Source organism: Eptatretus burgeri, chromosome 13, assembly GCF_056783735.1.
Source record: "Eptatretus burgeri isolate ZD-2024b chromosome 13, Ebu_testis_v1, whole genome shotgun sequence".
In the NCBI taxonomy this organism is placed as follows: Eukaryota; Metazoa; Chordata; class Myxini; order Myxiniformes; family Myxinidae; genus Eptatretus; species Eptatretus burgeri.
This window is the reverse complement of record NC_140973.1, coordinates 5,065,532-5,087,272: the sequence shown is the minus strand read 5'-3', so window position 1 is coordinate 5,087,272 and position 21,741 is coordinate 5,065,532. Positions and strand designations below refer to the sequence as shown.

Here is a 21,741-nt window from a genome sequence, read left to right as displayed (position 1 = left end):
CAGAAAAGATTCTCCCAATAATTCGAATGGACCTCACTCCAGTGGCCACAGCGACGTCAGCAGCTGGCTTCCACTTGTAAGGAGAAAGAGTTCTGAGATCTTTTACCTTCGTACATCCAGCATCAATAAACTTCTGCACAAGAATATAATTGCTGCAGACCCCTTCGAAAATGGGGTTTAAAAAGATAGGCTCATTGAAGAACATTTCCAGGGAGTAGTCATTGTTATTTCGGCGAACAGTGACTGCCTGCCATGCCTTCAGCATGCTTCTATAAAACAGGGGGACTGATGCTATATCAGCTTTCTTGGTGTCAATAAGGAACAGTTGCTGATCGTAGCTGAATTTCCCCGCCTGCCAAAGCAGGCAGTGAGCCAAGGCCTTCCACGAAACGTCCGTGTACAGCAGTCTGCCAAGCGAAAGGAGGCGGAAAGCCATCACCTTGCTGGTAATAGCAATCAGCCCCTGTCCTCCTTCAGAAACAGGCAGGTTTAACACACCAGGTTGGAGCCAATGCTTTCCTCCCCAAAAGAAGTCAATAAGAATTGATTGTAATTTTTTAAGAAACAAATCTGGGGGCTGCAGTGCTATAAAAACGTGCCAAAGCATTGATGCTGCAAGGTTGTTTATAAAAAGGGTTCGGCCCCGATAGGAGAGTTGACAAAGTAAGCCCTTCCACTTTCGTAAACGTCTCTCAGTTTTAATTATTAAAGATTCCCAGTTTTTTAAAATGAAGTTCTCAGTTCCAAGAAAGACGCCTAGGTAAAGAATTCCATCCCTTTCCCATTTAAGTTTCTCGGGAAGAGTCGGAGGAATGGCGCCATTTTGTGGACCAAGATGGAGAGCTCTGCTTTTTCCCCAGTTCACTTTTGTGGAACATGCCAAACCAAATTCATGAATGCAACGGACCAAGGCTGAGACGTCCTCATTCGAGCGAACGATTGCACAAAGATCATCTGCACAAGCAATCACTTTAAATGGGTTCGCCATTGGTTGAGGAAGGAAACCAAGAAGACGTGCACGCAACCGAACGAGCAAAGGCTCAATCGCAAGAGAGTACAGGAGGCCAGAAAGAGGGCACCCTTGACGAATGCCTCTATTAGCCGGGAAAGGGGGACATAAAATGTTGTTAACCTTTAAGAGACTAAAAGTGTTGTTATACAGTAACTGCACATGAGAGATAAAATTTTCCCCAAAACCAAACCCCCGTAAAACAGAGAAAAGATAAAAATGATCAATGGTATCAAAGGCCTTTTCTTGATCTAAGAACACCAACCCGACATTCCTTTGCTCAAGAGAACAGATGTCAATTATATTACGCACAATGAAGATACTGTCATGAATTGTCCTCTTCGGGACACAGTAAGACTGATCTGGGTGTATGATCTCCTCGATTATGGCTTTAAGGCGGTTGGCAAGGGCCTTGGAAAATATTTTGTAGTCTGCACAGAGTAATGAGATGGGACGCCAGTTGTGTGGTTGCTGAAGGTCTCCTTTTTTTGTGGATAAGGGTGAGGACAGCCCTCCGGCAGCTTAATGGCAGTGAGCCTGATCGTCGACCGTCAATTATAACCTCAAGTAGTTCTGGTCCTACGAGGTCCCAAAAGGTTTTATAAAATTCCGCAGGAATTCCATCCAGGCCGGAGGCCTTACCCGAGGGTAGAGTTTGAAGAGCAGCTTGGAGTTCCTCCAAAGTTACTTCCTTGTCCATTTGTAGAACTGAAGATTTTGACAAGGTAGGTGAGGAAGAAGTCAGCACTGTTATCATTTTGTTGTCGATTTTCGGAGCATGATAAAGTTCAGTAAAGTAGTGTCTGAGTGAGGCTCTGACATCTTTTTGATTGTGTGTTATCCTTCCTTCCTTTGTCCTCACTGAAGTTATCTGCTGACTTCTCTTTGTTTGAGCTTCCAGTCCAAAAAAGAACTTAGAGGAAGTGTCCAGGTAACACAAATTCTCCAGTCGGAGACGAATCAGCGCTCCTCTGGCTTGCTTTGCACAAAGTCCAGCAAGAAGAGCTTTTTTCTTCGCCAGCAAGAGGTTGGTTCTTTCATGATTTGAAGCCAAGAGGTTGGTCTGCAAATATAATATTTCTTTGGCAAGCAAGGATTGAAGGGCAGAGTCATATTTGGTGTGGTAGGCTCCATATTGTTGGCAAAAGGATCTTATTTGCACTTTGACATTGTCCCACCATTTTCCAAGGCAGGGGAAGGAAGTTTTACGTTGGAGCAAGGCTCTCCAGAACACACCAAAGGCATCGACAAACAGTTGGTCATCCAAAAGGCTTGCGTTGAAGGTCCAGTAGGCAGCACCACGATTCCGAACTGGTTGGTGAATACGAAGTGCGACCATGTGATGGTCTGAGAAGCCGCTCGGAATAATGTCCATATTGCTCACAACATTTAAAAAGGTACTGTTGATGTAGAAACGGTCCAATCTTGGAAGTGATAGGTGGCCTTTTGAACACCGACTCCACGTATATTGGCGGAGAGAAAGATTGCGGATTCTCCACACATCAACCAGGGAAAACTTGGACAAGGCTCTCAACAAAGGCGCTGCGCTTGCTGGGTGCGGCTCCTCTCCATTACGATCAATGGTGGGGTCCATCGTGCAGTTAAAATCTCCACCCAAGCAGACAAGTCCATCAAAATCAATGTGTACAAGAGACGTTTCTAAGTGTGTGTAAAAGGCGAGTCTCTCCGTGCTATCGCTAGGTGCGTAGACATTCAGTACGGTGTGTTTAAAGCCATTATGTGTGAAGGTGAGTGAAATTAAATACCCTTTGATAATCTCATTAAAAACAACACTGGGACTACAAAAGGAAGGTTGTATATAAACAGCCACCCCAGCCCTTGGGTGTTCCAGACTACTGAAAAACCATTTTCCCCTCATTGTCCTTTGCCATTCACTTGCACAAGAGGAGCTGCATCTTGTTTCTTGCAAAAGCAAAACATCAATGTGATTTGTCTCAACAAACTGTTTAACTTCTGCTTTACGGATGGAGGAGCGTCCCCCATTAATATTTAAACTCGCTATAGAGAAGGCCATAGGCTAACACAGAGTTTGGGTGTGTCAAAAACTTAGTCTCTCTGTGACTGCAGCTCATTCTTTGCTTTAAGGATGCATTTCCGGACAGTGTTAATTTTACCGCCATCGTATCGAGATAACTAACGTTAACGAAGACGTCTGGCGGTACGGATAGACCGGTTTCGACCGCCTGAGCCACGTGTCGCTCCTCCGACAAGAAAACCACGACACGCTGGCTCATTTTCGAAGCAGCGAGAACATTCTCGATTCCTACGAGCTCTCCCAGAGCCATCACCACGTTCTCAACACTAACTCCATCAGGTGGAGTAATTGTCACTCCATTTTTCCGAGTGAGTGACTCGTACACACTATTGTGCAAACATCCGTTTGCCATAGCTTAAAGCAAAAGAAGAGAAGTTTAAGTTTAACAAAGGAAAACCGTCACAAGCAAACAGCAAGTGGGGTCAAATGAAGTATAAGGGAAAAGAAGAGTATAAGGAAGAAGCTAAACCACCGATAAACGGCAGGCCGATGAAAACAAGGCAGATGAAAAAGTAGGCCCAGAAACCCAAGGTTTCAAGGAAAACCCACAAAGCACCTACCGTGCACGCTCTCCCTCTCTCGTCTCAGCAGGAAGGGAAATAGGGAAAAAAAACTCCACAAACACGTACGGGGACACAGACGGAAACGAAATAGGGACAGGAACAACACTAACACAGCACAGTACTCACAGCTGCCCACACAGAGCCGCCATGACGCCACACCCATGCACGACTCACCAACGACCAGCAGGGGGCGAGAGAGAGAGAGAGAGAGAGAGAGAGAGAGAGAGAGAGAGAGAGAGAGAGAGAGAGAGAGAGAGAGAGAGAGAGAGAGAGAGAGAGAGAGAGAGAGAGAGAGAGAGAGAGAGAGAGAGAGAGAGAGAGAGAGAGAGAGAGAGAGAATATATATATATATATATATATATATATATATATATATATATATATATATATATGTGTGAGAACGTGTGAGAACGAGAACTACGCTGATTTTGCCTCTTTTTCAATACTGTGCCCAGACTAATTGGCGCTTGGTCCACTTCCTCAGCATTTCATTCTGTTCCGTTCCTGGTGGCAGCATGCATCCACGAGCCATGCCATGATTACTCTGTCCTGCAGCAACCACCACCTGCTCTTGCTCTAGAGGCTTTTCTTGTAATTCTCTCAAGCAGAAGAACTCGCAGAAGACTCGCTGAAGAAGAACTCACAGACAAGCTCGCCCCTGCACACCGTCGATATTTAAGCAGGCAAGGGGTGGAATTTGGGGGGATTGAATCCCCCTCCTCTCATCAGGGTGGTTCCTGGGTGCATGGACCACGCTCCGCCTTCTTTTCTCCCAGTACGGCTTGCTTATTGGTCCAGATGTGCCCCGGGGTGATGTCATCCTACCTGCAAAGTTGCTGTGCTGGAATCGCCTCCCGTTGTCCTCTGACTGTTCCATGCTTGTCAGCTCCAGACTCAACATGGGGTTGACATGCAGTGGTCCCGATCTGTTTCTTGAACATCCGGGAAGGGTGCGGACAGCTTGCTGGTTAGCAGGGCGGTCCCCAGTCCCCACTGATAGAGGAACGTGAAGGAACGGCAAGCTCACACTTGCTCCGTGGTTTAATGTGCAAAAGGCTCTGTTTCTAGCGGTGCTGGGCTTGGGGCTGATCGTGAGCCAAAGGTGTCCGTGGGCGAGGTGAGACGATGGTCCTGAGGTGAAAGAAGGCAGTGGGTAGTGGTGAGATGAATGAGGTTGATGTGGTTGTAGAGTCGAAGCATCGTTGTTCGGTGAGGACAATGTGGATCATCGTAGAAAGATGGAAAGGCGAGCGTGAATGGTGCTCTTTGAATGAGAATAAAGTCCGGTGTGTAACTGAATCAGGCAGGGTGTTTATCGCTGGCATTGTAGGAGAATTGTGGTGAAGAAGGCTATGGTGGTGGAAATGGCATTTTGATCGTGGCGCACACATGCAAATTCGGCTACTAGTAGTGTGTGCTGGTTGTGTGAGGAGAGGTTCGTGTCTAGAGAAGAAAAGGGGAAGAATTGGGGGAAAAAACAACTAATCCCTCACAATGCATATTCCTTTTGTAATAATGCATGAGACACAAGGGAAGGATCCTATCTGGAACAATAACGAAATAACTACCTCGGGAACTGCTATATGTTGTGTGCCATTGCCTTGGGGTCTTGGTTCCCAGAACCGTCACAATAATTTGGCTGCACATGTTCATTTGAAATACATTGGAGGATCATCTTGAGAACTAAAAGAAAATGCACATCAATAAACAAGCAGTCATCGACTGGTACTTACAAAATCGTCAACTTGACCTCTGACTGGGTCTAATAAAAGCTGTCTCTAGAGAAGGTAGCGACGCAAACCAGAAGTTTCTACGATGATTCTGTACCAAACCATCAAAAATCGAATGTTTGACCTCACTGTGACCTTGACCTTTGATCGATTTTGACCAAAATCTAATCAGTGCTAGCCATCACCCTCCTGAATCACTTGGTGTAATTTGACATTGGTAGCTTCTTCCATTCTCGAGTTATTGTGCCTACAAACAAACACACAAACAGAGGACGGAAATCATCAATGTACTTACGAAATCTTTAGATTTCGTAAGTAATAAACAGGTTTAATGATTTAGAAATAATTATTGGGAAGGAATCATGAGGTTGGGAGGGCAAATAAACTCTAAAACAAGCACAGGTGGCACACCTGGGTTTAATCAATCCTTAATCACACTGAGAAATGGGGGGATTGAAATTCAGGGGGAGAAGGAAAGGAAAATAAAAAAATGCACTTATCTGGTGAACATCCTGCAGCATGATGCAACACGCGGTGGTCCCAAAGTGCTCGCTCTGGAAACAGGACTTGAACTCTTGTTTGCATTTTCGGCGATTTTTACAATCCATGACTCAAGTTGCTTTTTCTCTCTCTGTCGTTGTGTATGTTGACAAGTATGTTTTTTTTTTTTTTTTTAAGTTTAAGGGTTTTAGGGTAGCAGTTGAAACCCAAATCCTGTCCAGGTTCCTCCTGATGACTTAATGTTTGGTTTTTGCTTGTTTGCATTCCTTCTGATTACTCCAATGCAAGACTGTACCTATTTGGTTTTTCCATTTGATTTGAAATGAATTTATTTTAATCTCGTTCTAAATTCAATTAAATAATAATAAATGTCATGGGTCAGGGTCTGGTGTCTGATCAAAGCTGGACGTCTTGGTACCCGGTCATCACTGCCAGCAGTTATAAAGTGGCAGTTCTTGTTCCTGTATGTCTATTAGTAATGACATAACATACCAGTACATAAACACCACCCAAAATACACGACACAAAACTACACAAACACCACACAAAACAAGTCCTGGTGAGGGTCTGCAATATCCGATTGCTCTTTTTCTTGTTATATTATCTTTTCCCTTTGGCCATTTTTAGCTCGCCTGTTCGAAGAACAGAGAGCTATAGTGATACCCCCGGCGTGAGTGTCAGCGTGAGCGTGAAAATGTTAAAGTTTTTGGTGCAAGTTATTTTTCCTTTGTAATATTTTTATCTACCACACTATTTTTTACTGATTACAATTTACAAATACATATATTGCTTTAAAATTATTTGGATTCGACTTCACTGCAATGCTTTATAAAGAATATTATTAGACTAGTCTTTTCAAAACGATAAATGTATAAACAGACGTGCATTGGGTGGCTTTGACACCAACTCTCTGGTTGGTCCAGTATTGATGCTTCCATTCCCACTTGTGGTCCTCAGAAACAGCCAATTCCTCCTTCAAAGAACCTTGTGAGTAAAGGAGATGGAGCTAACAGCAAGCGGCTCTCCGTGGAGAAGATTTACCAGAAGAAAACTCAGTTGGAGCACATTCTTCTCCGACCTGACACCTATATTGGCTCCTTGCAACTCTTAACGCAGGTAATGCACATGAAAGCCAAACTGAGCAGGTTCATTTCAGTTTGTGTTCATTTCGGTTTATTAATGAAAACATCTTTGGTAAAGGCAGTCAGAAGACTGTTAGATACAAGGTTGACATCAGAAAGGAAAAAAACAAATTAAACATCAAGTCTAGAAAGCCAAAAAGAGAGAGAAATCATGTTGATACAAATTTAAAAGCACCAAGATCATTTGCGAAATAAAAACACAATGCAAACAAATATTATACATGTAATGTCCCTACCCTTCTCTCTCCCCCCCACACCCCCTCCCCTACGGCTATTGGCAAAGATTAAAAACATCCCGATGTTCTAATTGAGGTCATGCTGATCCTATGTAGCAAGTCTGGATGGAATCGGCCCACAACTGTGGGAGTCGTCGCGCGACACGCATGCACGTACGCGCGCACACACACACACACACACACACACACACACACACACACACACACACACACACACACACACACACACACACACACACACACACACACACACACACACACACACACACACACCGGTTCATCAATTGTAGTTATTATTACGATATTTGTTTATAAAACACATTCACAAATGACCACGGGTTGTAATTTTGTGGTTTATGTTCATTTAATTTAGATCCACCTCCCGTCCTACCTGCTCATCTTATTGTTGTTCCCTCCGCCATCGAAGGTGGATGGAGGTTATGTTTTCACTCTCTGTCTGTGTCTTTTGTTTGTTTGTCTGTGAACAAGATGTCTCAAAAAGTTGTGGATAGATTCAGCCAAAATTTGCTGGAGAGGTTTGGGGTGTGACACCGCCGAAACTATTAGATTTTGGTGAAGATCCGGATACGAGAATATTTTAACTGATTCTTCACTGTTGCGTGATAGGGCTAACGATATATTACACGATATCTCAAAAAGTAATGGACGGATTCGGATGAAACTTGGTGGTCGGGTTGGGTGTGTGACGAGGACCATTAGATTATATTTTGGTGAAGATCCGAATCCGGATCCGGATATGAGAATTAATTTAATTTTCTCAGTGATTCTTCGATTCCCATTGAGAGATGGGGGCCAGAAACGATATATAGCATATTTCAAAAAGTTGTGGGTGAGGTATGATCAAACTTGATGGATGAGTTGTTTGGGTGACAAGTACAAGTAGACTCGATTTTCGTTCAGGAGTGTGTGTGTGTGTTTGTGTGTTTGTGTCGTCATTTTTCTCAGAGATGGCTGAACAGATTGTCGTCAAACTTTCAGGTCTTCATCAGTGTGTGCCATCGAGTGTTTTAGGCCAAAAAAACCCGAAAATTTTGAAACAAATAAATAAATGTTTGAATTTTTTTTTGGTGGGGGGGGGGATTTCTTTTTTAATCACTTTAAATAGTGTCGAAGCCCTTTTGATTAATGACAGTTATGTTCAAGTCCATATTCGTATAAATAAACACAAAACAATTACCAGATATTTAAATACAAATATACCTCTTCTGGAAGTGGTAAAAGTTTGTGGTACTTCTTCTTCTTCTTCTTTTTAACTATATTCTTCTTCTTTTTCTTCTTATTCTTCCTGAACGACACCATATTTACAGATCGGGGTCAAACTTAACCCAGAAATATCAATGGCACATTCATGAGCATCCATTCGACGAATAATATCAAATTCCACTTCTAAAGTAACACTTTTACAATGCCTCTTTGCCAATAATCTCCAGGTTATTTACAAAGTCCTGTTTTCCCCTCCACAGAACCTGATAAATGAATATAATGAACACACAAGAGGTATAAATGTAAACTATGAATACACAAAACTTTTATTGTCATAAACACCAAAATATTAACATGACAATATGTATGTATTTACGTGTGTGTGTGTGTGTGTGTGTGTGTGTGTGTGTGTGTGTGTATGTATATATATATATATATATATATATATATATATATATATATATATATACATATATATATATATATATATATATATATATATATATATATATATATATATATATATATATATATATGAAACATACAAGGGTAGATAATGATGTTGAGAGTACAGTGCAGTACCTTGTACAGTACTTGCAGTTCTATATGCATGAAGTAATTTTCCGATCTCGTGGTCATGGTCATTTGACATTTGCAAATCAACGGCGTTTCTGAAAATCTCACAGGATTGCGATTTGGACAGGCGACTGTGACGGTACATTTTAAAATCTATCTATCGTGTCTAAACCTTTGTAGCTACGTTTAAGGTAATATTAAATGATCACTGACCTCACTACTTCGTGGGTGTAGGGAAGTGTTTTCGGCCCCCATAAAAAAACATTATACTGGGCAACAAATACCCTTCCTAGTCTTTACTAAAGAGTTGAACATTACTTGAGCTTTGCTTGAACAGAAAATGGCAGTTGAAGTACAATATAGACTTAAAATTTTTATTATTTCATAATTACACTTCCACAATGAATAGGCTTTGTTAATTGTGTTTAAATTGTATGATTGGCTCTTAGTACGCCTGCTGCTCAAAGTTTTAATTTTGGTTGTGTCTTCTGCACAAAAAGGTTATGATCCCTACTCTTGGCCATCCTGCCAGTTCAATAACATATTCAATGTCTGTGAAAATGTTTACCGAAATTTATATACATGTAGGTTTGCCTAATTGTACACATATCCCATCGTCCCTTCAAGTTGTCAGGAAGCCATGGCAAGGTATCACTTTATAGCCACCCCTCTTATGATTTTTAAAAACTTTTTATTGGAAACAATGATATTGAAAGCTGATAAGTGACTACATTATTACTATATAAAACAGGAAACAGTTCAAGAAAAAGATGGTCGAGCTCCATCTCTCAGTTTTGAAGTTAGGGCTCATGGGTTTCTCTGTATTCGTTATGGATGCTTCAGCTTTGACACTTCAGGATCCAGATGCCAAGTATGTGTTCATCTAATGATGAACTGAGTTCACTTGCTCATTGTTTAGAGCGATGTAAAGATGACTTCATAAAGTTTCCCAATGCACTTTTTGATTGATATTGAATGCTTCCTTGTGCAGGAAGTAGCACCTTGTGTCATGGTATTACAGCTTGTCGTACTTTCTTATTGAACTTCCCAGAATTGTAATCATTTACACAATATTGACCTACTGTGTACTCATCCAGATATCCTGCACACCTTAGCCTGTTGTTACACAGGCTAGATTTTGCCAGGTCATGAGATGGGGTAGACTTGTGTCCATGTGATCATCTTGCTGTCACTTTAGTATTTTGAATTGACTTCATGTTGGTCATTTGATGAGAATGTGTCATAACTTGTTATAAAATATTGACAGAGCATGTGGGTGTATGATGAAGATGTCGGCTTGAACTGCAGAGAAATCAGCTTTGTCCCTGGCCTCTACAAAATATTTGATGAAATTCTGGGTAAGGCCCTGCGGAAAAAAACAAAAAATCTCTTGCTTTGTGACGGCAGAATTTTTGCACTGACATGTGAAACCATAATTGTTGAGTTCTCTTTCAATCGTCGGCTTTCCCTTTTGTTTTGGGAGTTGAGGGCTCGAATTGCTGATACGCCCTAACATCTGCTTCCTATGATTGCTGAGCTCTCACACTTACTTACACAAACGTTTGCTTCAGTTCACCTCCCCTCAACAGGTGGATAATTGGCTCATTCAAAATGTGCTATTTTAACTTCCAGGATTCTCGTATAAAATATAACGATTTAAAAAAAGGGTTTGTTTTTTTTCAAGATGAAACACATCCCTTGAAGTCACAGTTATAGTTTGACTTGGATACTTGAGTTCAAATTTCTCCAGTTGCAAGGTTTGTTTTGGAGTTGTGTAAACTTTTCCTTCCAAAAGCTTAACTCAGTCTGGGAATTAATATCATGAGAATGCTTGTCCATTGTGTTGTTTACTGATTGGCGATAGTTGCCTTTCTCTATCCCTTATGATTTAGATATTAGTTATTCTGTCTTCTGACACAATGAATGTCAGCAGCTGGAGTACTTTTTGGCCAAAGAATCGGAAAGCAGGAATTAAGCAGGGTCAAGGTCACGAGGTCACGTAAGTTATATAAATCGCCATTTTCAAAACCTATTCAGTCTGCCATTCTACAAGATATTTGGCAACTGTTTATTGATTATGATAGTAAAAAATATTATCTTGTATCTAACCGGACAGATTTTTGAATTTCCGTCCCGTTTGGCCGCCACGTAACCTGGAAGATGGTCAAAAACACCTCCCGGTACAAAGAAAACTTTTTACTTCCGATCTTGATGAAATTTGGTATGTGGGTAGAGATCGATGAGTGATACCCAACGACATATTTTTTCCCGGATTCGAGGTCAGGGTCAAGGGCATGAGGTCACGAAAGTTGTGAAAGTCGTCATTTTCAAAACCTATCGAGTCTGTCTTTTTAGGAGATATCTGGCAACGGTTCATCGATTATGATAGTAAAAAACATTATAGAGATGATGTTTTTATTTTATTTTCAGAATTTAGATTAACATTTGGAAATTACCCATGGAAAAATTCACAACTGAACAAAACCAAAATCATGGAATTTTATTTTAAATTTCATCGATCAATTAATTATTCTCACCCAAAGAGCATGGACACCGAATAATTTTGCGAAATTCAGATATTTCTTGGCCATCACGTTCTCCTGATTTGACGCCTCCCGATTATTTTCTTTGGGGTTACCTAAAGGAGCGTGTATACATCAATAAGCCCCATACAATTCAGCAGCTCAAAGACAACATCTGTACAGAAATTCGATGGCTGCAGCCAGTTATTGTCCGCTGTCATGGAAAATGCTGTCAAAAGAGCCTGTCTCTGCGAAGCCAAAAATGGAGGACATCTAAGCTGCATCATTTTTCATGAATAAAGCAAATTTATCTCCATTTTGTAAATTTTCTTTTGGTATAAAAATAATCATAAATTATTTAAAAACAGAAATGTTACTTAATTTCTAAATCCTGAGGTGACTTCTGCGACACCCTGTATGTATGTATATATATATATATATATATATATATATATATATATATATATATATATATATATATATATATATATATATATATATATATATATAATGTTATGTTGATCAATTACCACCAGGGAAGCGGTAGGTTCAATCCTTGTTTTGATCTTAAAATATGTACGTACAAGACTGATCATTTAACAATGCAGAGACTTGCTGGGGTAAATAGATTGCAGTAGATCTGAGAATTAACAATTTGTATTATATATATATATATATATATATATATATATATATATATATATATATATATATATATATATATATATATATATATATATATATATGTAGACTCAGTCACACACACTGGTGCATAGACAGATTACAATAGTCTCTCCCATCACTTTGGGAACGGGCAAGGCAAAAAAATTACAGTATATTAGTACTTTAGTTGCTTACAGGTTATCCAAACTTAACATGAACTTACATTCCATTCTTCCCTCCCACCTCCATTTCATTGCGTTAGTTAATGCTGCAGACAACAAGCAAAGAGACAAAAACATGTCTGGAATCAAGATTACCATTGATCCGTAAGTAGTGTTTTTTCACACCATCAGTGACGTATTCTTGTAAGTTAGGGAAGTCATATAAGGTGTATATTCCAAAACGAGAGATGTGTGGCTACGCAGTTATTTTTTTTTGGTCTCCACTGCATATTGTTGGTCGTTCTCAGGTATTTGGTGAATATTGTGCATGTCGAGGATAATGTGTGTATGAAACACTAAGATAATTACCTGTATAATACAAGGTGTTGCAGGGAGGTAAACATGATGCAAATGCTGATGGAAATACACTCTGGAAATACAATATGTGGTGGAGTTACTGAAATACCGGTACATCAGTGAAATAGCATGATGCTCATTTTCATTTTATGTTCGACATGCTTGGTTTATATTGCTGTTAAATTTATGACGAGTTGCATTCATCAATTTAAATATAAAAATTAATACAAAAACAAATGTTCAAGACTGGGTAATGCTGTTTGTAAAAATGCAGGAATTTCATAACTGTGTAATAATAAGGCATTTTGATTTTTATTCAATGCACTTCATACATCATGCTTTCAATTTTAAACATAATCTGAGAAATAGAAAGAAGAGTTAAAACCAAGAATTAAAATCGAGTAAGTAATGAAAATCAAATGACACCAACAAATGCAGAGATTCATTTCAAGCAATCGTAGAGAGATCAGGCTTTGAAGGAGATTTAAAGCTGTGACTAAAGAGGCAGTGCGGATTTTGAAAAGGCAGAGCATTCCACAAAATGCTGAAGAATACTCGATCGCCCATCATCTTCATCATCTTGGTGTGAGGAACAACAAGGAAGTTCCTATTGCTGGATTATAGCTTCCCTGCAGGGATGTACGGGTCATAAGATGAAAAAAAAATATTGTTGCGAATTCGCACCCGCCGGCGTGTGATCGGCCGCTCGACTCGAATGGCGGCCTCCTCACCCACCGGAACGGACAATTCTGTCGTGACCCTCTCGGAGCAACGCCAGGAGCTAGTCAGGGGTGGGGGTTTAACCCTACCACGACCATGCCAATTGCCCACCCGTGCAGGATAGGGTTGCTCGCCAAATTCGATCTACCTAAGTACCTGCGCGGATGGTCGACCGGGCGATCGTACTTTGCCACAGGCCGACTCCGGACACGAACCACTTAAGCGGCCCATTCCGTGCTATCGGGATAACCGAGCGGTGTTATCGTCGGCCTGGACGGTTCCGATTAATTATCGGGCGTTTTAAGCCCACTACGAATCCTTTTCCGTGAAGCAGGATGGAGGGTCAATAAAGAAAAGACGAAGCGAAACGGGAAAACAGTTCACACAATGCACATTTATTAGGCGACACAGGGAAAGCACACATATACAGCCAAACAGTCAAAATGCACCTATATCAGTAAAACAAAAGAAACAATGACGCAGAGTTACTGCCGACTACGCGCACACACGACAACACTTATACAGTTCTACTTTACAAGACATGGCGTCAACACACATTTACTCAAAAGCAAAGGAAAGAAGCCACCCTCATAGACAAGGGGGCAGACGGGCCTGTAGGCCAATATGTGCGCGGGACCTGAAGGAGCGGCCAGGTCCGCGAGACCGGGTGGGTGCTACCCGCATCCTCGTGATGCGTTGGCGGACGAGCCGCAGACGTGGCCGCGTGGCTGTGCCCCGACTCCGTGCTCCTTCGTGGGTTTCTTTGGCACGACGTTTGGAGTGGGGTGGGAACGGGGCCCCCTTTATTGCACTATCTCAGCGCGGGAGAAAAGGGGGAATTGTTGATGTTCTGGGGGAGGGAGAATGGCTGGCTGGCTTAGGTCCCGCGACGAGCGATCTCCCACTGCGACCTCCTCGCCGACCTTCTCGCCTCGGACACGAGCTCCTTGGCCTCTTCCCCCAACTCTCCTCAGCCGACTGCAGAACCCAACTCGGTGCCTTCGCCACCCGACTCCACTCTCTGCCACACTCTGCTGCTACCACACTCTGCTGCTGCCACAGATGTCTCTTACCAAAACTCTCACTCTCTGCCAAAACTCTGCCACGATTCGCCTTGCGCTTGGCGTTTTACAGGCCGGCAGGAGAAACAATATGCAAATTTCCAGATCAGGATGAGCTCGGGGGCAGAGCCACGCTCGCCCATTGGACGGAGGAAAAGTGGGCGTGAACCTCCCCTGATCCTAGAATTTGCATATTTCGATTTCACATGGACGCGCCTGGAGGTGGGGCCAAGCCGCTCCGCGCTTGCTGATTGGACGGATCAGAAGTGGGCATGTAGCATTCTTGATCCGAATTCTCCCTCGGAAAGGCCGCTATTTGCACTCGCGGCTCGGTGCGTATCTTGAACGAGCCCAAGACAGCCCGACGCTCAGTGTTCACAGGTGGTGCAGGAATGGCCGTAGAAGGAGAGAGGTGAGGGTGGTGGAGGGTTTTTGGTGGTGGTTTGATGGTTATGGCGGTTCAAAATAAAGATAGAACAGAAAAACGGTTATCTCAAAGCGTCGCAGCCCGAATGAATCACAAAAATTCCCTCTAAACAAGGGGTTTGTAGCTAACTACACATGTACTTAGAGTTATCTCACCTACGGGACCTGAATGGTGGTTTGCGAATTTCCACAGCCGTAACACTACCCCCTCCCCTTTTTACAGACTCGTCCCGAGTCATCAAATTCTCGTGTGCCATCATGTGTAGTTCTCCCCTTGTACGTTTTACCTTCGGATCCCTGAGTGCGACATTCATGGCATTCGTGTCCCCAAAATAAATAACCTGAGGGCTAACTAACTAAACAAACCCACTCATACGGCGAACTTAAATAAAATTGCCGGCGCTAAGACAGACATGCCGGGGGCGCACTCATATTTACAGTACATCTTAACTTACAAAATTTACACTAAACCATTGCCCAGGATCAATGGACTCTGCAGGGAGCAAAACAAAAGTCAACGGTGAACCGGTGCACGGGCCGCCACTGCAGGCCCGTGTTGTAGCTGCCAACAGGACAGTTCTTGCAGCTTGCAAACTGTTGCTTTCACGATGAGTCCGGCGCACATGGAAATGAAAAGGGGGGGGGGGCAAAGCAAAATTGAACGGGGCTGGTGAACATGGGCAGTGGGCATGGCATGGCAAAGGTGAGCAGGCAAACACAGCCTGCAGAACAAGGCCGTTGCAGGCAAACACAGCCGGCAGACGAACTGGCTGGCACAGGCCTTGCAGCAAAACAACAGCTGCCGATGAAGTGGGCCGGCCTTTGCCTTGCAGTGGAGGTTGGTGGAGGGAGTGTGGTGGTGCTGGCCACTCGGAAGGCGGGCTCGGACTTGCCTACTGTCTCCCTCCCACCTATCGCCTTTGCCTGTCACTGTCCATACCCACTCCCTTAATTTGAAAAAACCCAATTTAGCCCCAACTTATTTCTTTGTTTTATTTTCTTTTTATTTTCATCCTTACTTCCCCGCTATAAATCGTCCCCTAACCCCCTTTATCGTCCTTGTTCGGCTAACCTATCTCGTCACCTAGCCTACTCCCAACCCCTACGTTCCCTTCCCGGAGGGGAACAAGGGAGAGCTAGCGTCCTGTGTCGAGGCCCAACGAAGCCTCAGAATGGCCTCCCCAGACTTCAGCGATCTATAACACAAAGTGGGTGCAGCGGCCCACAACGAGAGCGAAGGGATGGATTGTGCGGAGGGGTACAATTCCTAATCTACCCTAACCATTAACCTTTGAACTACCCCGGGGCTTTCAACAAGCGCCTCGCGCTTAAACTATTGGTTCTCACAACCCCGATTCCCGTCGCCTGTGTTGGTGTCCTCACAATTTCGGGCCTCGTCCCCCAATTTTCTTTCCATGCCCTCACACGGTTTCATGGCCGGGACGCGTGGCTCCCCTTGGCAGGCACGACCCTCTGACGATTCTCCGACGATGGCTCCCCGGGCACTACACTGCCTCCGAGCCTACCAGCTCCCTAAACACTGGGGAGTGCCCTCCCTGGCGACTCTCCTGAAACGCTCACGTGGCAGGCTGGCTTCCCGGGCCCCTTTCCGAGGGTCACCCGTGCCCACAATACTGCCCACGCGGCTAATGGCGCCCCGAGCCCCCGCACCATGCGGGCGCACCCGTGCTCACTACGCTATCCCGGCCCCCCATGGGCCCTTGGCTTACTACGGCCGACTAGCCTGGTTCCCGGGGTACCCACTCAGCGATACTCACCTTTCGCAGCCACGCTCCCAGCCCGTCAACAGGGCTCCTGCACCCCTCCAAACGGGTTTCGAGCCTACTTTCCCACCAACAACAAAACGACTTCCATTTTTGTTAATTTAACGAACCCACTAACTCACTTTACACTGACCCCGGGGTCCCTTGGGCAGGAATCACTCCTCCCCCCAATCACTCATCACACCATGCATTCCACATTCACTCCACTCACACAGACCCGCTGGCCTCACTCACTCACCAAGCACATGCTTCCACTTCACAACCCACAACTCTTCAACACACACACACCGCTGAACTCTGCCATCCTTCTAACTACTTCCCCTACCTAACTCGTGCTCCCACGTCGTCCCTTAAACTACAGCACGTTTCATTTAACACTACGTAGCTAAACTACGTCCTCTCTACACATCCAAAGTCTGTCTCTGTCTCCAAATCATCAAAATCATTTTCCCAACCTAAATCTCAACTAAAACCCTCTACCTAATCCATTCCACGGACTCCATGAGGACTTACCCCTGCCCCATGAAGTCGGTCTAACTAAGCTAACCCTTCCCCCTAGCTAGTTTCATCCTGTGCCCTGGCCAAGGGGGTCTTCCACCCCTTGCCCAGGGAATCCTGTTCACCCGAAAGCGAGGCTTGCTTTTTTCTTTTTTTCATCGTGCAGCACCAGCGCGGCAACTCGCAACCTGCGCACCAGCACGGCAATTCACAGCCGCGCACCTGTGGCGTGACGTCATGGCAGCTGTTCGCGTCCCTCATCCCTCTTGGATGGTACCATCCGGCAGGGATTCGCCCTCCTGTGGATTCCAACCATACACGCAGCCATGACGTCACCCGGCGCATAAAAAAACCACAAGCCTCACGTCTCGAGGGGTTCCCCACGCGAACACATGTGCTCTGCCCATTGGAGCTTAACACACACGCCGGCGTGGAGAACCCATCCAGTCCAAATCCGTCTACCTGCCTAAACTTTGTCCGTCGCGGGATCGGCAACATTCACCGTGCGTGTTTCCGGACCGGGCTTCACTCCCGCAAGCGAGCAAGTCGCGGCCTTGTGCGTTGCACGGCCCGAACCTCGCGCTCGCTACTGTGTAAACCCGGCACGGTCCCCACAATAGCTACAGCCGCTACTCGGCCTTTGTCTCTCAATTGTCGTCGTCGTCTCCATTCCACCCACGCACACCTGCGTGTCACGACGCTCACACTCCACTCAATCACATTCACACCGGGAGACGCGGCTGCGTGCTCCCGCATGCCGACCGTCATCTCCCTCACATACTACTCTCTCACACACACGGTCTCCCTTGCACTCGGCCGCTCACCCACTCATGCCATCTCCCTCACACAAACCATACCACTCACACCCACGGGGGCACTCGCCCGCGGTGTCTCACCCACACATGGCGCGCTGGGAAGCACGCATCCTGGCACACTCGCCACCACACCACTTACACACGGGGTCTCTTCCATCCACGGTGTCTCATCCACACACGGGGGCGCACTCACACCTTGCACCACACACACCGGGACAACCACACCGGGGATTAGTGCCACCCCAAGGGTTTCTGGGGCCTCTATACCCCCCAAGCTCTCCGTGCACCTGTCCACAGCACCCGTCCCCTCAACTCCGCGAAGCACGACCGAACCCACTTGGTCGTGACTCGCTTCAAGGGAGCATAGCGGCTCCCTCCGTTCCCGAAGGAGGCTATCCAACTGCTCGCACAGGGTCCCTACACGTTCTGCGAGCTCACCCCCATTATCCTCCACTACCTCCGTGTGTGTGTTTTCGTCTTTACCCCCGTCTTTATCATGCAGTCTCTCCTCTATTTTTTCTATCTCCCGCGTCTCTATACATTTTCTCTCCTTGGTCCTTTTTTCTGTTTCTTCCTGGTTCCATTTTCCTTCCCACTGGAGTCGTTCTTCCTCTCTGAGCCCCATTAGCTGTTTGTTCTCCCTCCGGAGTTTTTCAATCTCCATGGACTCCAATCTTGTTCCCCGTTTTAGTTGTTCAATTTCCAACTCACATTGTTCTTGTTTTCTACCCCACAGTTTCTCCTGCTCTTCATTTTCCAATCTCATCGTTTCTTTCAATTGGCTCATTTCCTTCCTGTGTTTCATTCGCTGTTCTCTCATTACCCTTCCTTGTTTCCTCTCCTGTCTTTCCTTCTCCAGTTTCGTTGTTTGCTTCATTTGGTTAATCTCCCTTTTGTGTTTCATTTGCTGTTCTTTGTCTATCTCCTCGCACTCCAGCCTCGCCTTTAATTTCAATTGGTCAACCTCGGCTTCATGTTCCTTTTGTTTTCTTTCCCATTGTTCTTCCCTCTCCAATCTCGGTGTGTCCTTCAATCTCCTGATATCTCCTTCCTGCTTCATTCCTTGCTCCTTCAACTTCTCCTCATATTCCATCCTATTTTTTTCCTTTTGTCGTTCAGTTTCAAATTCATACTCTTAGTTTTTATTCCACTGTCTCTCTTGTTCCTCATTCTGCAATCTCGTCATTTCTTTCAACTGACTGATTTCTTTCTCCTGTCTCATTCCTTGTTCTTTGTATTTCCTATTCCACTGTCTTCCTTGTTCCTCATTCTGCAATCTCGTTATTTCCTTCAGTTGGCTGACTTCCTTCTCCTGTCTCAATCTTTGTTCTTTCAGTACTCTTTCTTGTTCCTCATTCTGCAATCTTGTGGTTTCCTTCCATTGGTCGATTTCCTTCTTCTGTCTCATTCGTTCTTCCATAATTACTCTTTCTTTCATCTCATTCTTTAATCTGGCCTTCGCTTCCAGCTGTTCGATCTGTACAGTGTGGTTCCTTAACGTTTCATTCTCTGCTGTCGTTCTTTCTTCTCTCACCATCCTCAACTCATTTTGTAATTCCGTCTCTTTGTTTTGGTGTTTCTGTAACTCAGAAGCTTTCTTTTCCAATTCCTTTCTCATCTCCGCACACTCCAACCTTGCTTTGGCTTCCAACTGCTTGATCTGAACAGTGTGGTTCCTTAACGTTTCATTCTCTGTTCTCTTCCTTTCCTGTTTTAACATCTTCAGTTCGTCTTGTAATCCTCTTTCTTTGTTTTCATGTTTCAGTATCTCAGAAGTTTTTGTTTTTAATTCCTCCCTCAATTTTCTTGCTTCTTAACTCATTTCATCTCTTCTTTCCACTGCTTCCCTCCTCAATTCGTCCCTTTTTTTTACTGTATTCATTTAGTTTTTTCTGCCATTCCTTTCCCATTCTTATCTCCCCTTCCAGGATTTCTCTTTTAAACTGGCTTGCCCTTACCTCTCGCTTTAGTAGTTCCAATTCCCCATCTTTGTTTGCGTTTTTCCTTTTCTAGCTTTGTTTTCCTTTCTCCTTCCTCCCTCAATTCTCCCTGCAGTTCTTTGAACTGTTCTGACTTTTCCAGCAATTCCTCCGTCCTTTCCTCCAGCTGTCTCTATCCTCTTTTTATCTTCCATTCTAGGCTTTCTCTTTCCTGATTGCCTGTTCTTATCTCTTCCTTCAATTGTTCCAACTCCCCATCGTGTTCACATTTTTTCTCTTCCAACTGTATTTCCCTCACTCTCCCCTCCAGTTCCTTGAACCGCCTTGCTTCCTCCAATAATTTTTCCATTAGTTGTTTTACTTCCAAGTCGTGCTCCTTTTGTTTCTTTTCGAGCTCGGTTTTCCATTCTTCCTCCCATTGTTTCCTATCCTGGGAGATACCAATCTGCTGTTCCTCTATTCTTTGTTCAGTTTGCTCTTCGCATATTCCAACTGACGGGTATAAAACACCACCAAATTCTTTTTCCCACAAAGTTTGTCGACTCTGTTGGCCAAGTCACGTTTTTGCCACCGAATTCGTTCCAGTAAATCGTCCAATCGCTGTGTCCCCCCGTACATGTAATTTTTCTGAAGCTCGTCTGCGTGCCGTTGTGACTCGTCCACTCCACTTTGCACCTCATCGATATATTCTTCATAACGCTTCACCTTTTCCAAGACATCCCCCAATTGTGCCTGAAGCCTGCCAATGCTCGCATAGTCATCCTGCCACGCCTGCCATAGCACATGCCGTGACCACGTGGCTTGAACCGGTGAATGGGAGCTCACGCCTCGTGCTGTGCCGTTAGTTGTGCTATTAATATCAGCCCGCTCCGTGCTGCACTGATGTGCGATCGCGCTGCCATTGTGCGACTCTGTTTGCCGGCAAAGTTCGTGCTCAAGCCGCTCCCACTGACCACAGTTAGTGGTGGGGTTATAATTATAAAAAGAACCGACCTGGGCCATGGATCCTACATTTCTACACATATACATTTCTATCCCCGGCACCCGCTCGCCTTAAGACGCCATCTCATTTCTCGTAAGGGGTTAATTTAAATCGCTCGTAATTTGGAGGGAATCAGGGGTCGCTCCTCTCACCCCTGAACCGATTCCCCGTGAATTTAGCTTGGAGGGGGGAGGGATTCGAATCCCACTCCCGGACACCAGTGTTGCGAATTCGCGCCCGCCGGCGTGCGATCGGCCGCTCGACTCGAATGGCGGCCGCCTCGCCCACCGGAACAGACAAATCTGTCGTGACCCTCTTGGAACAACGCCGGGAGCTAGTCACGGGTGGGGGTTTAACCCCACCACGACCATGCCAATTGCCCACCCGCGCAGGATAGGGTTTATCGCCAAATTCGATCAACCTAAGTACCTGCGCGGATGGTCGACCGGGCGATCGTACCTCGCCGCAGGCCGACTCCGGACACGAACCGCTTAAGCGGTCCGTTCCGTGCTATCGGGATAACCGAGCGGTGTTGTCGGCCTCGACGGTTCCGATTAATTATCGGGCATTTTAAGCCCACTACGAACCCTTTTACGTGAAGCAGGATGGAGGGTCAATAAAGAAAAAACGAAGCGAAACGGGAAAACAGTTCACACAATGCACATTTATTACGCGACACATGGAAAGCACACATATACAGCCAAACAGTCAAAATGCACCGATATCAGTAAAACAAAAGAAACAATGACGCAGAGTTACTACCGACTACGCGCAC

At 44.7% G+C, this 21,741-nt stretch overlaps 1 protein-coding gene across 2 annotated transcripts in view; it reads left to right on the top strand.

Moving 5' to 3' along the window:
- The window catches only part of TOP2B (DNA topoisomerase II beta), a 150,012-nt gene that overhangs the window by 12,063 nt on the left and 116,208 nt on the right, over window positions 1-21,741 (top strand). For both annotated transcript variants that reach the window (XM_085850839.1, XM_085850840.1), the window contains exons 3-5: window positions 6,817-6,975; window positions 10,305-10,395; window positions 12,485-12,548. In XM_085850839.1, coding sequence (XP_085706965.1) covers window positions 6,817-6,975; window positions 10,305-10,395; window positions 12,485-12,548 — 314 coding nt within the window. The remainder of the gene's footprint in view (window positions 1-6,816; window positions 6,976-10,304; window positions 10,396-12,484; window positions 12,549-21,741) is intronic.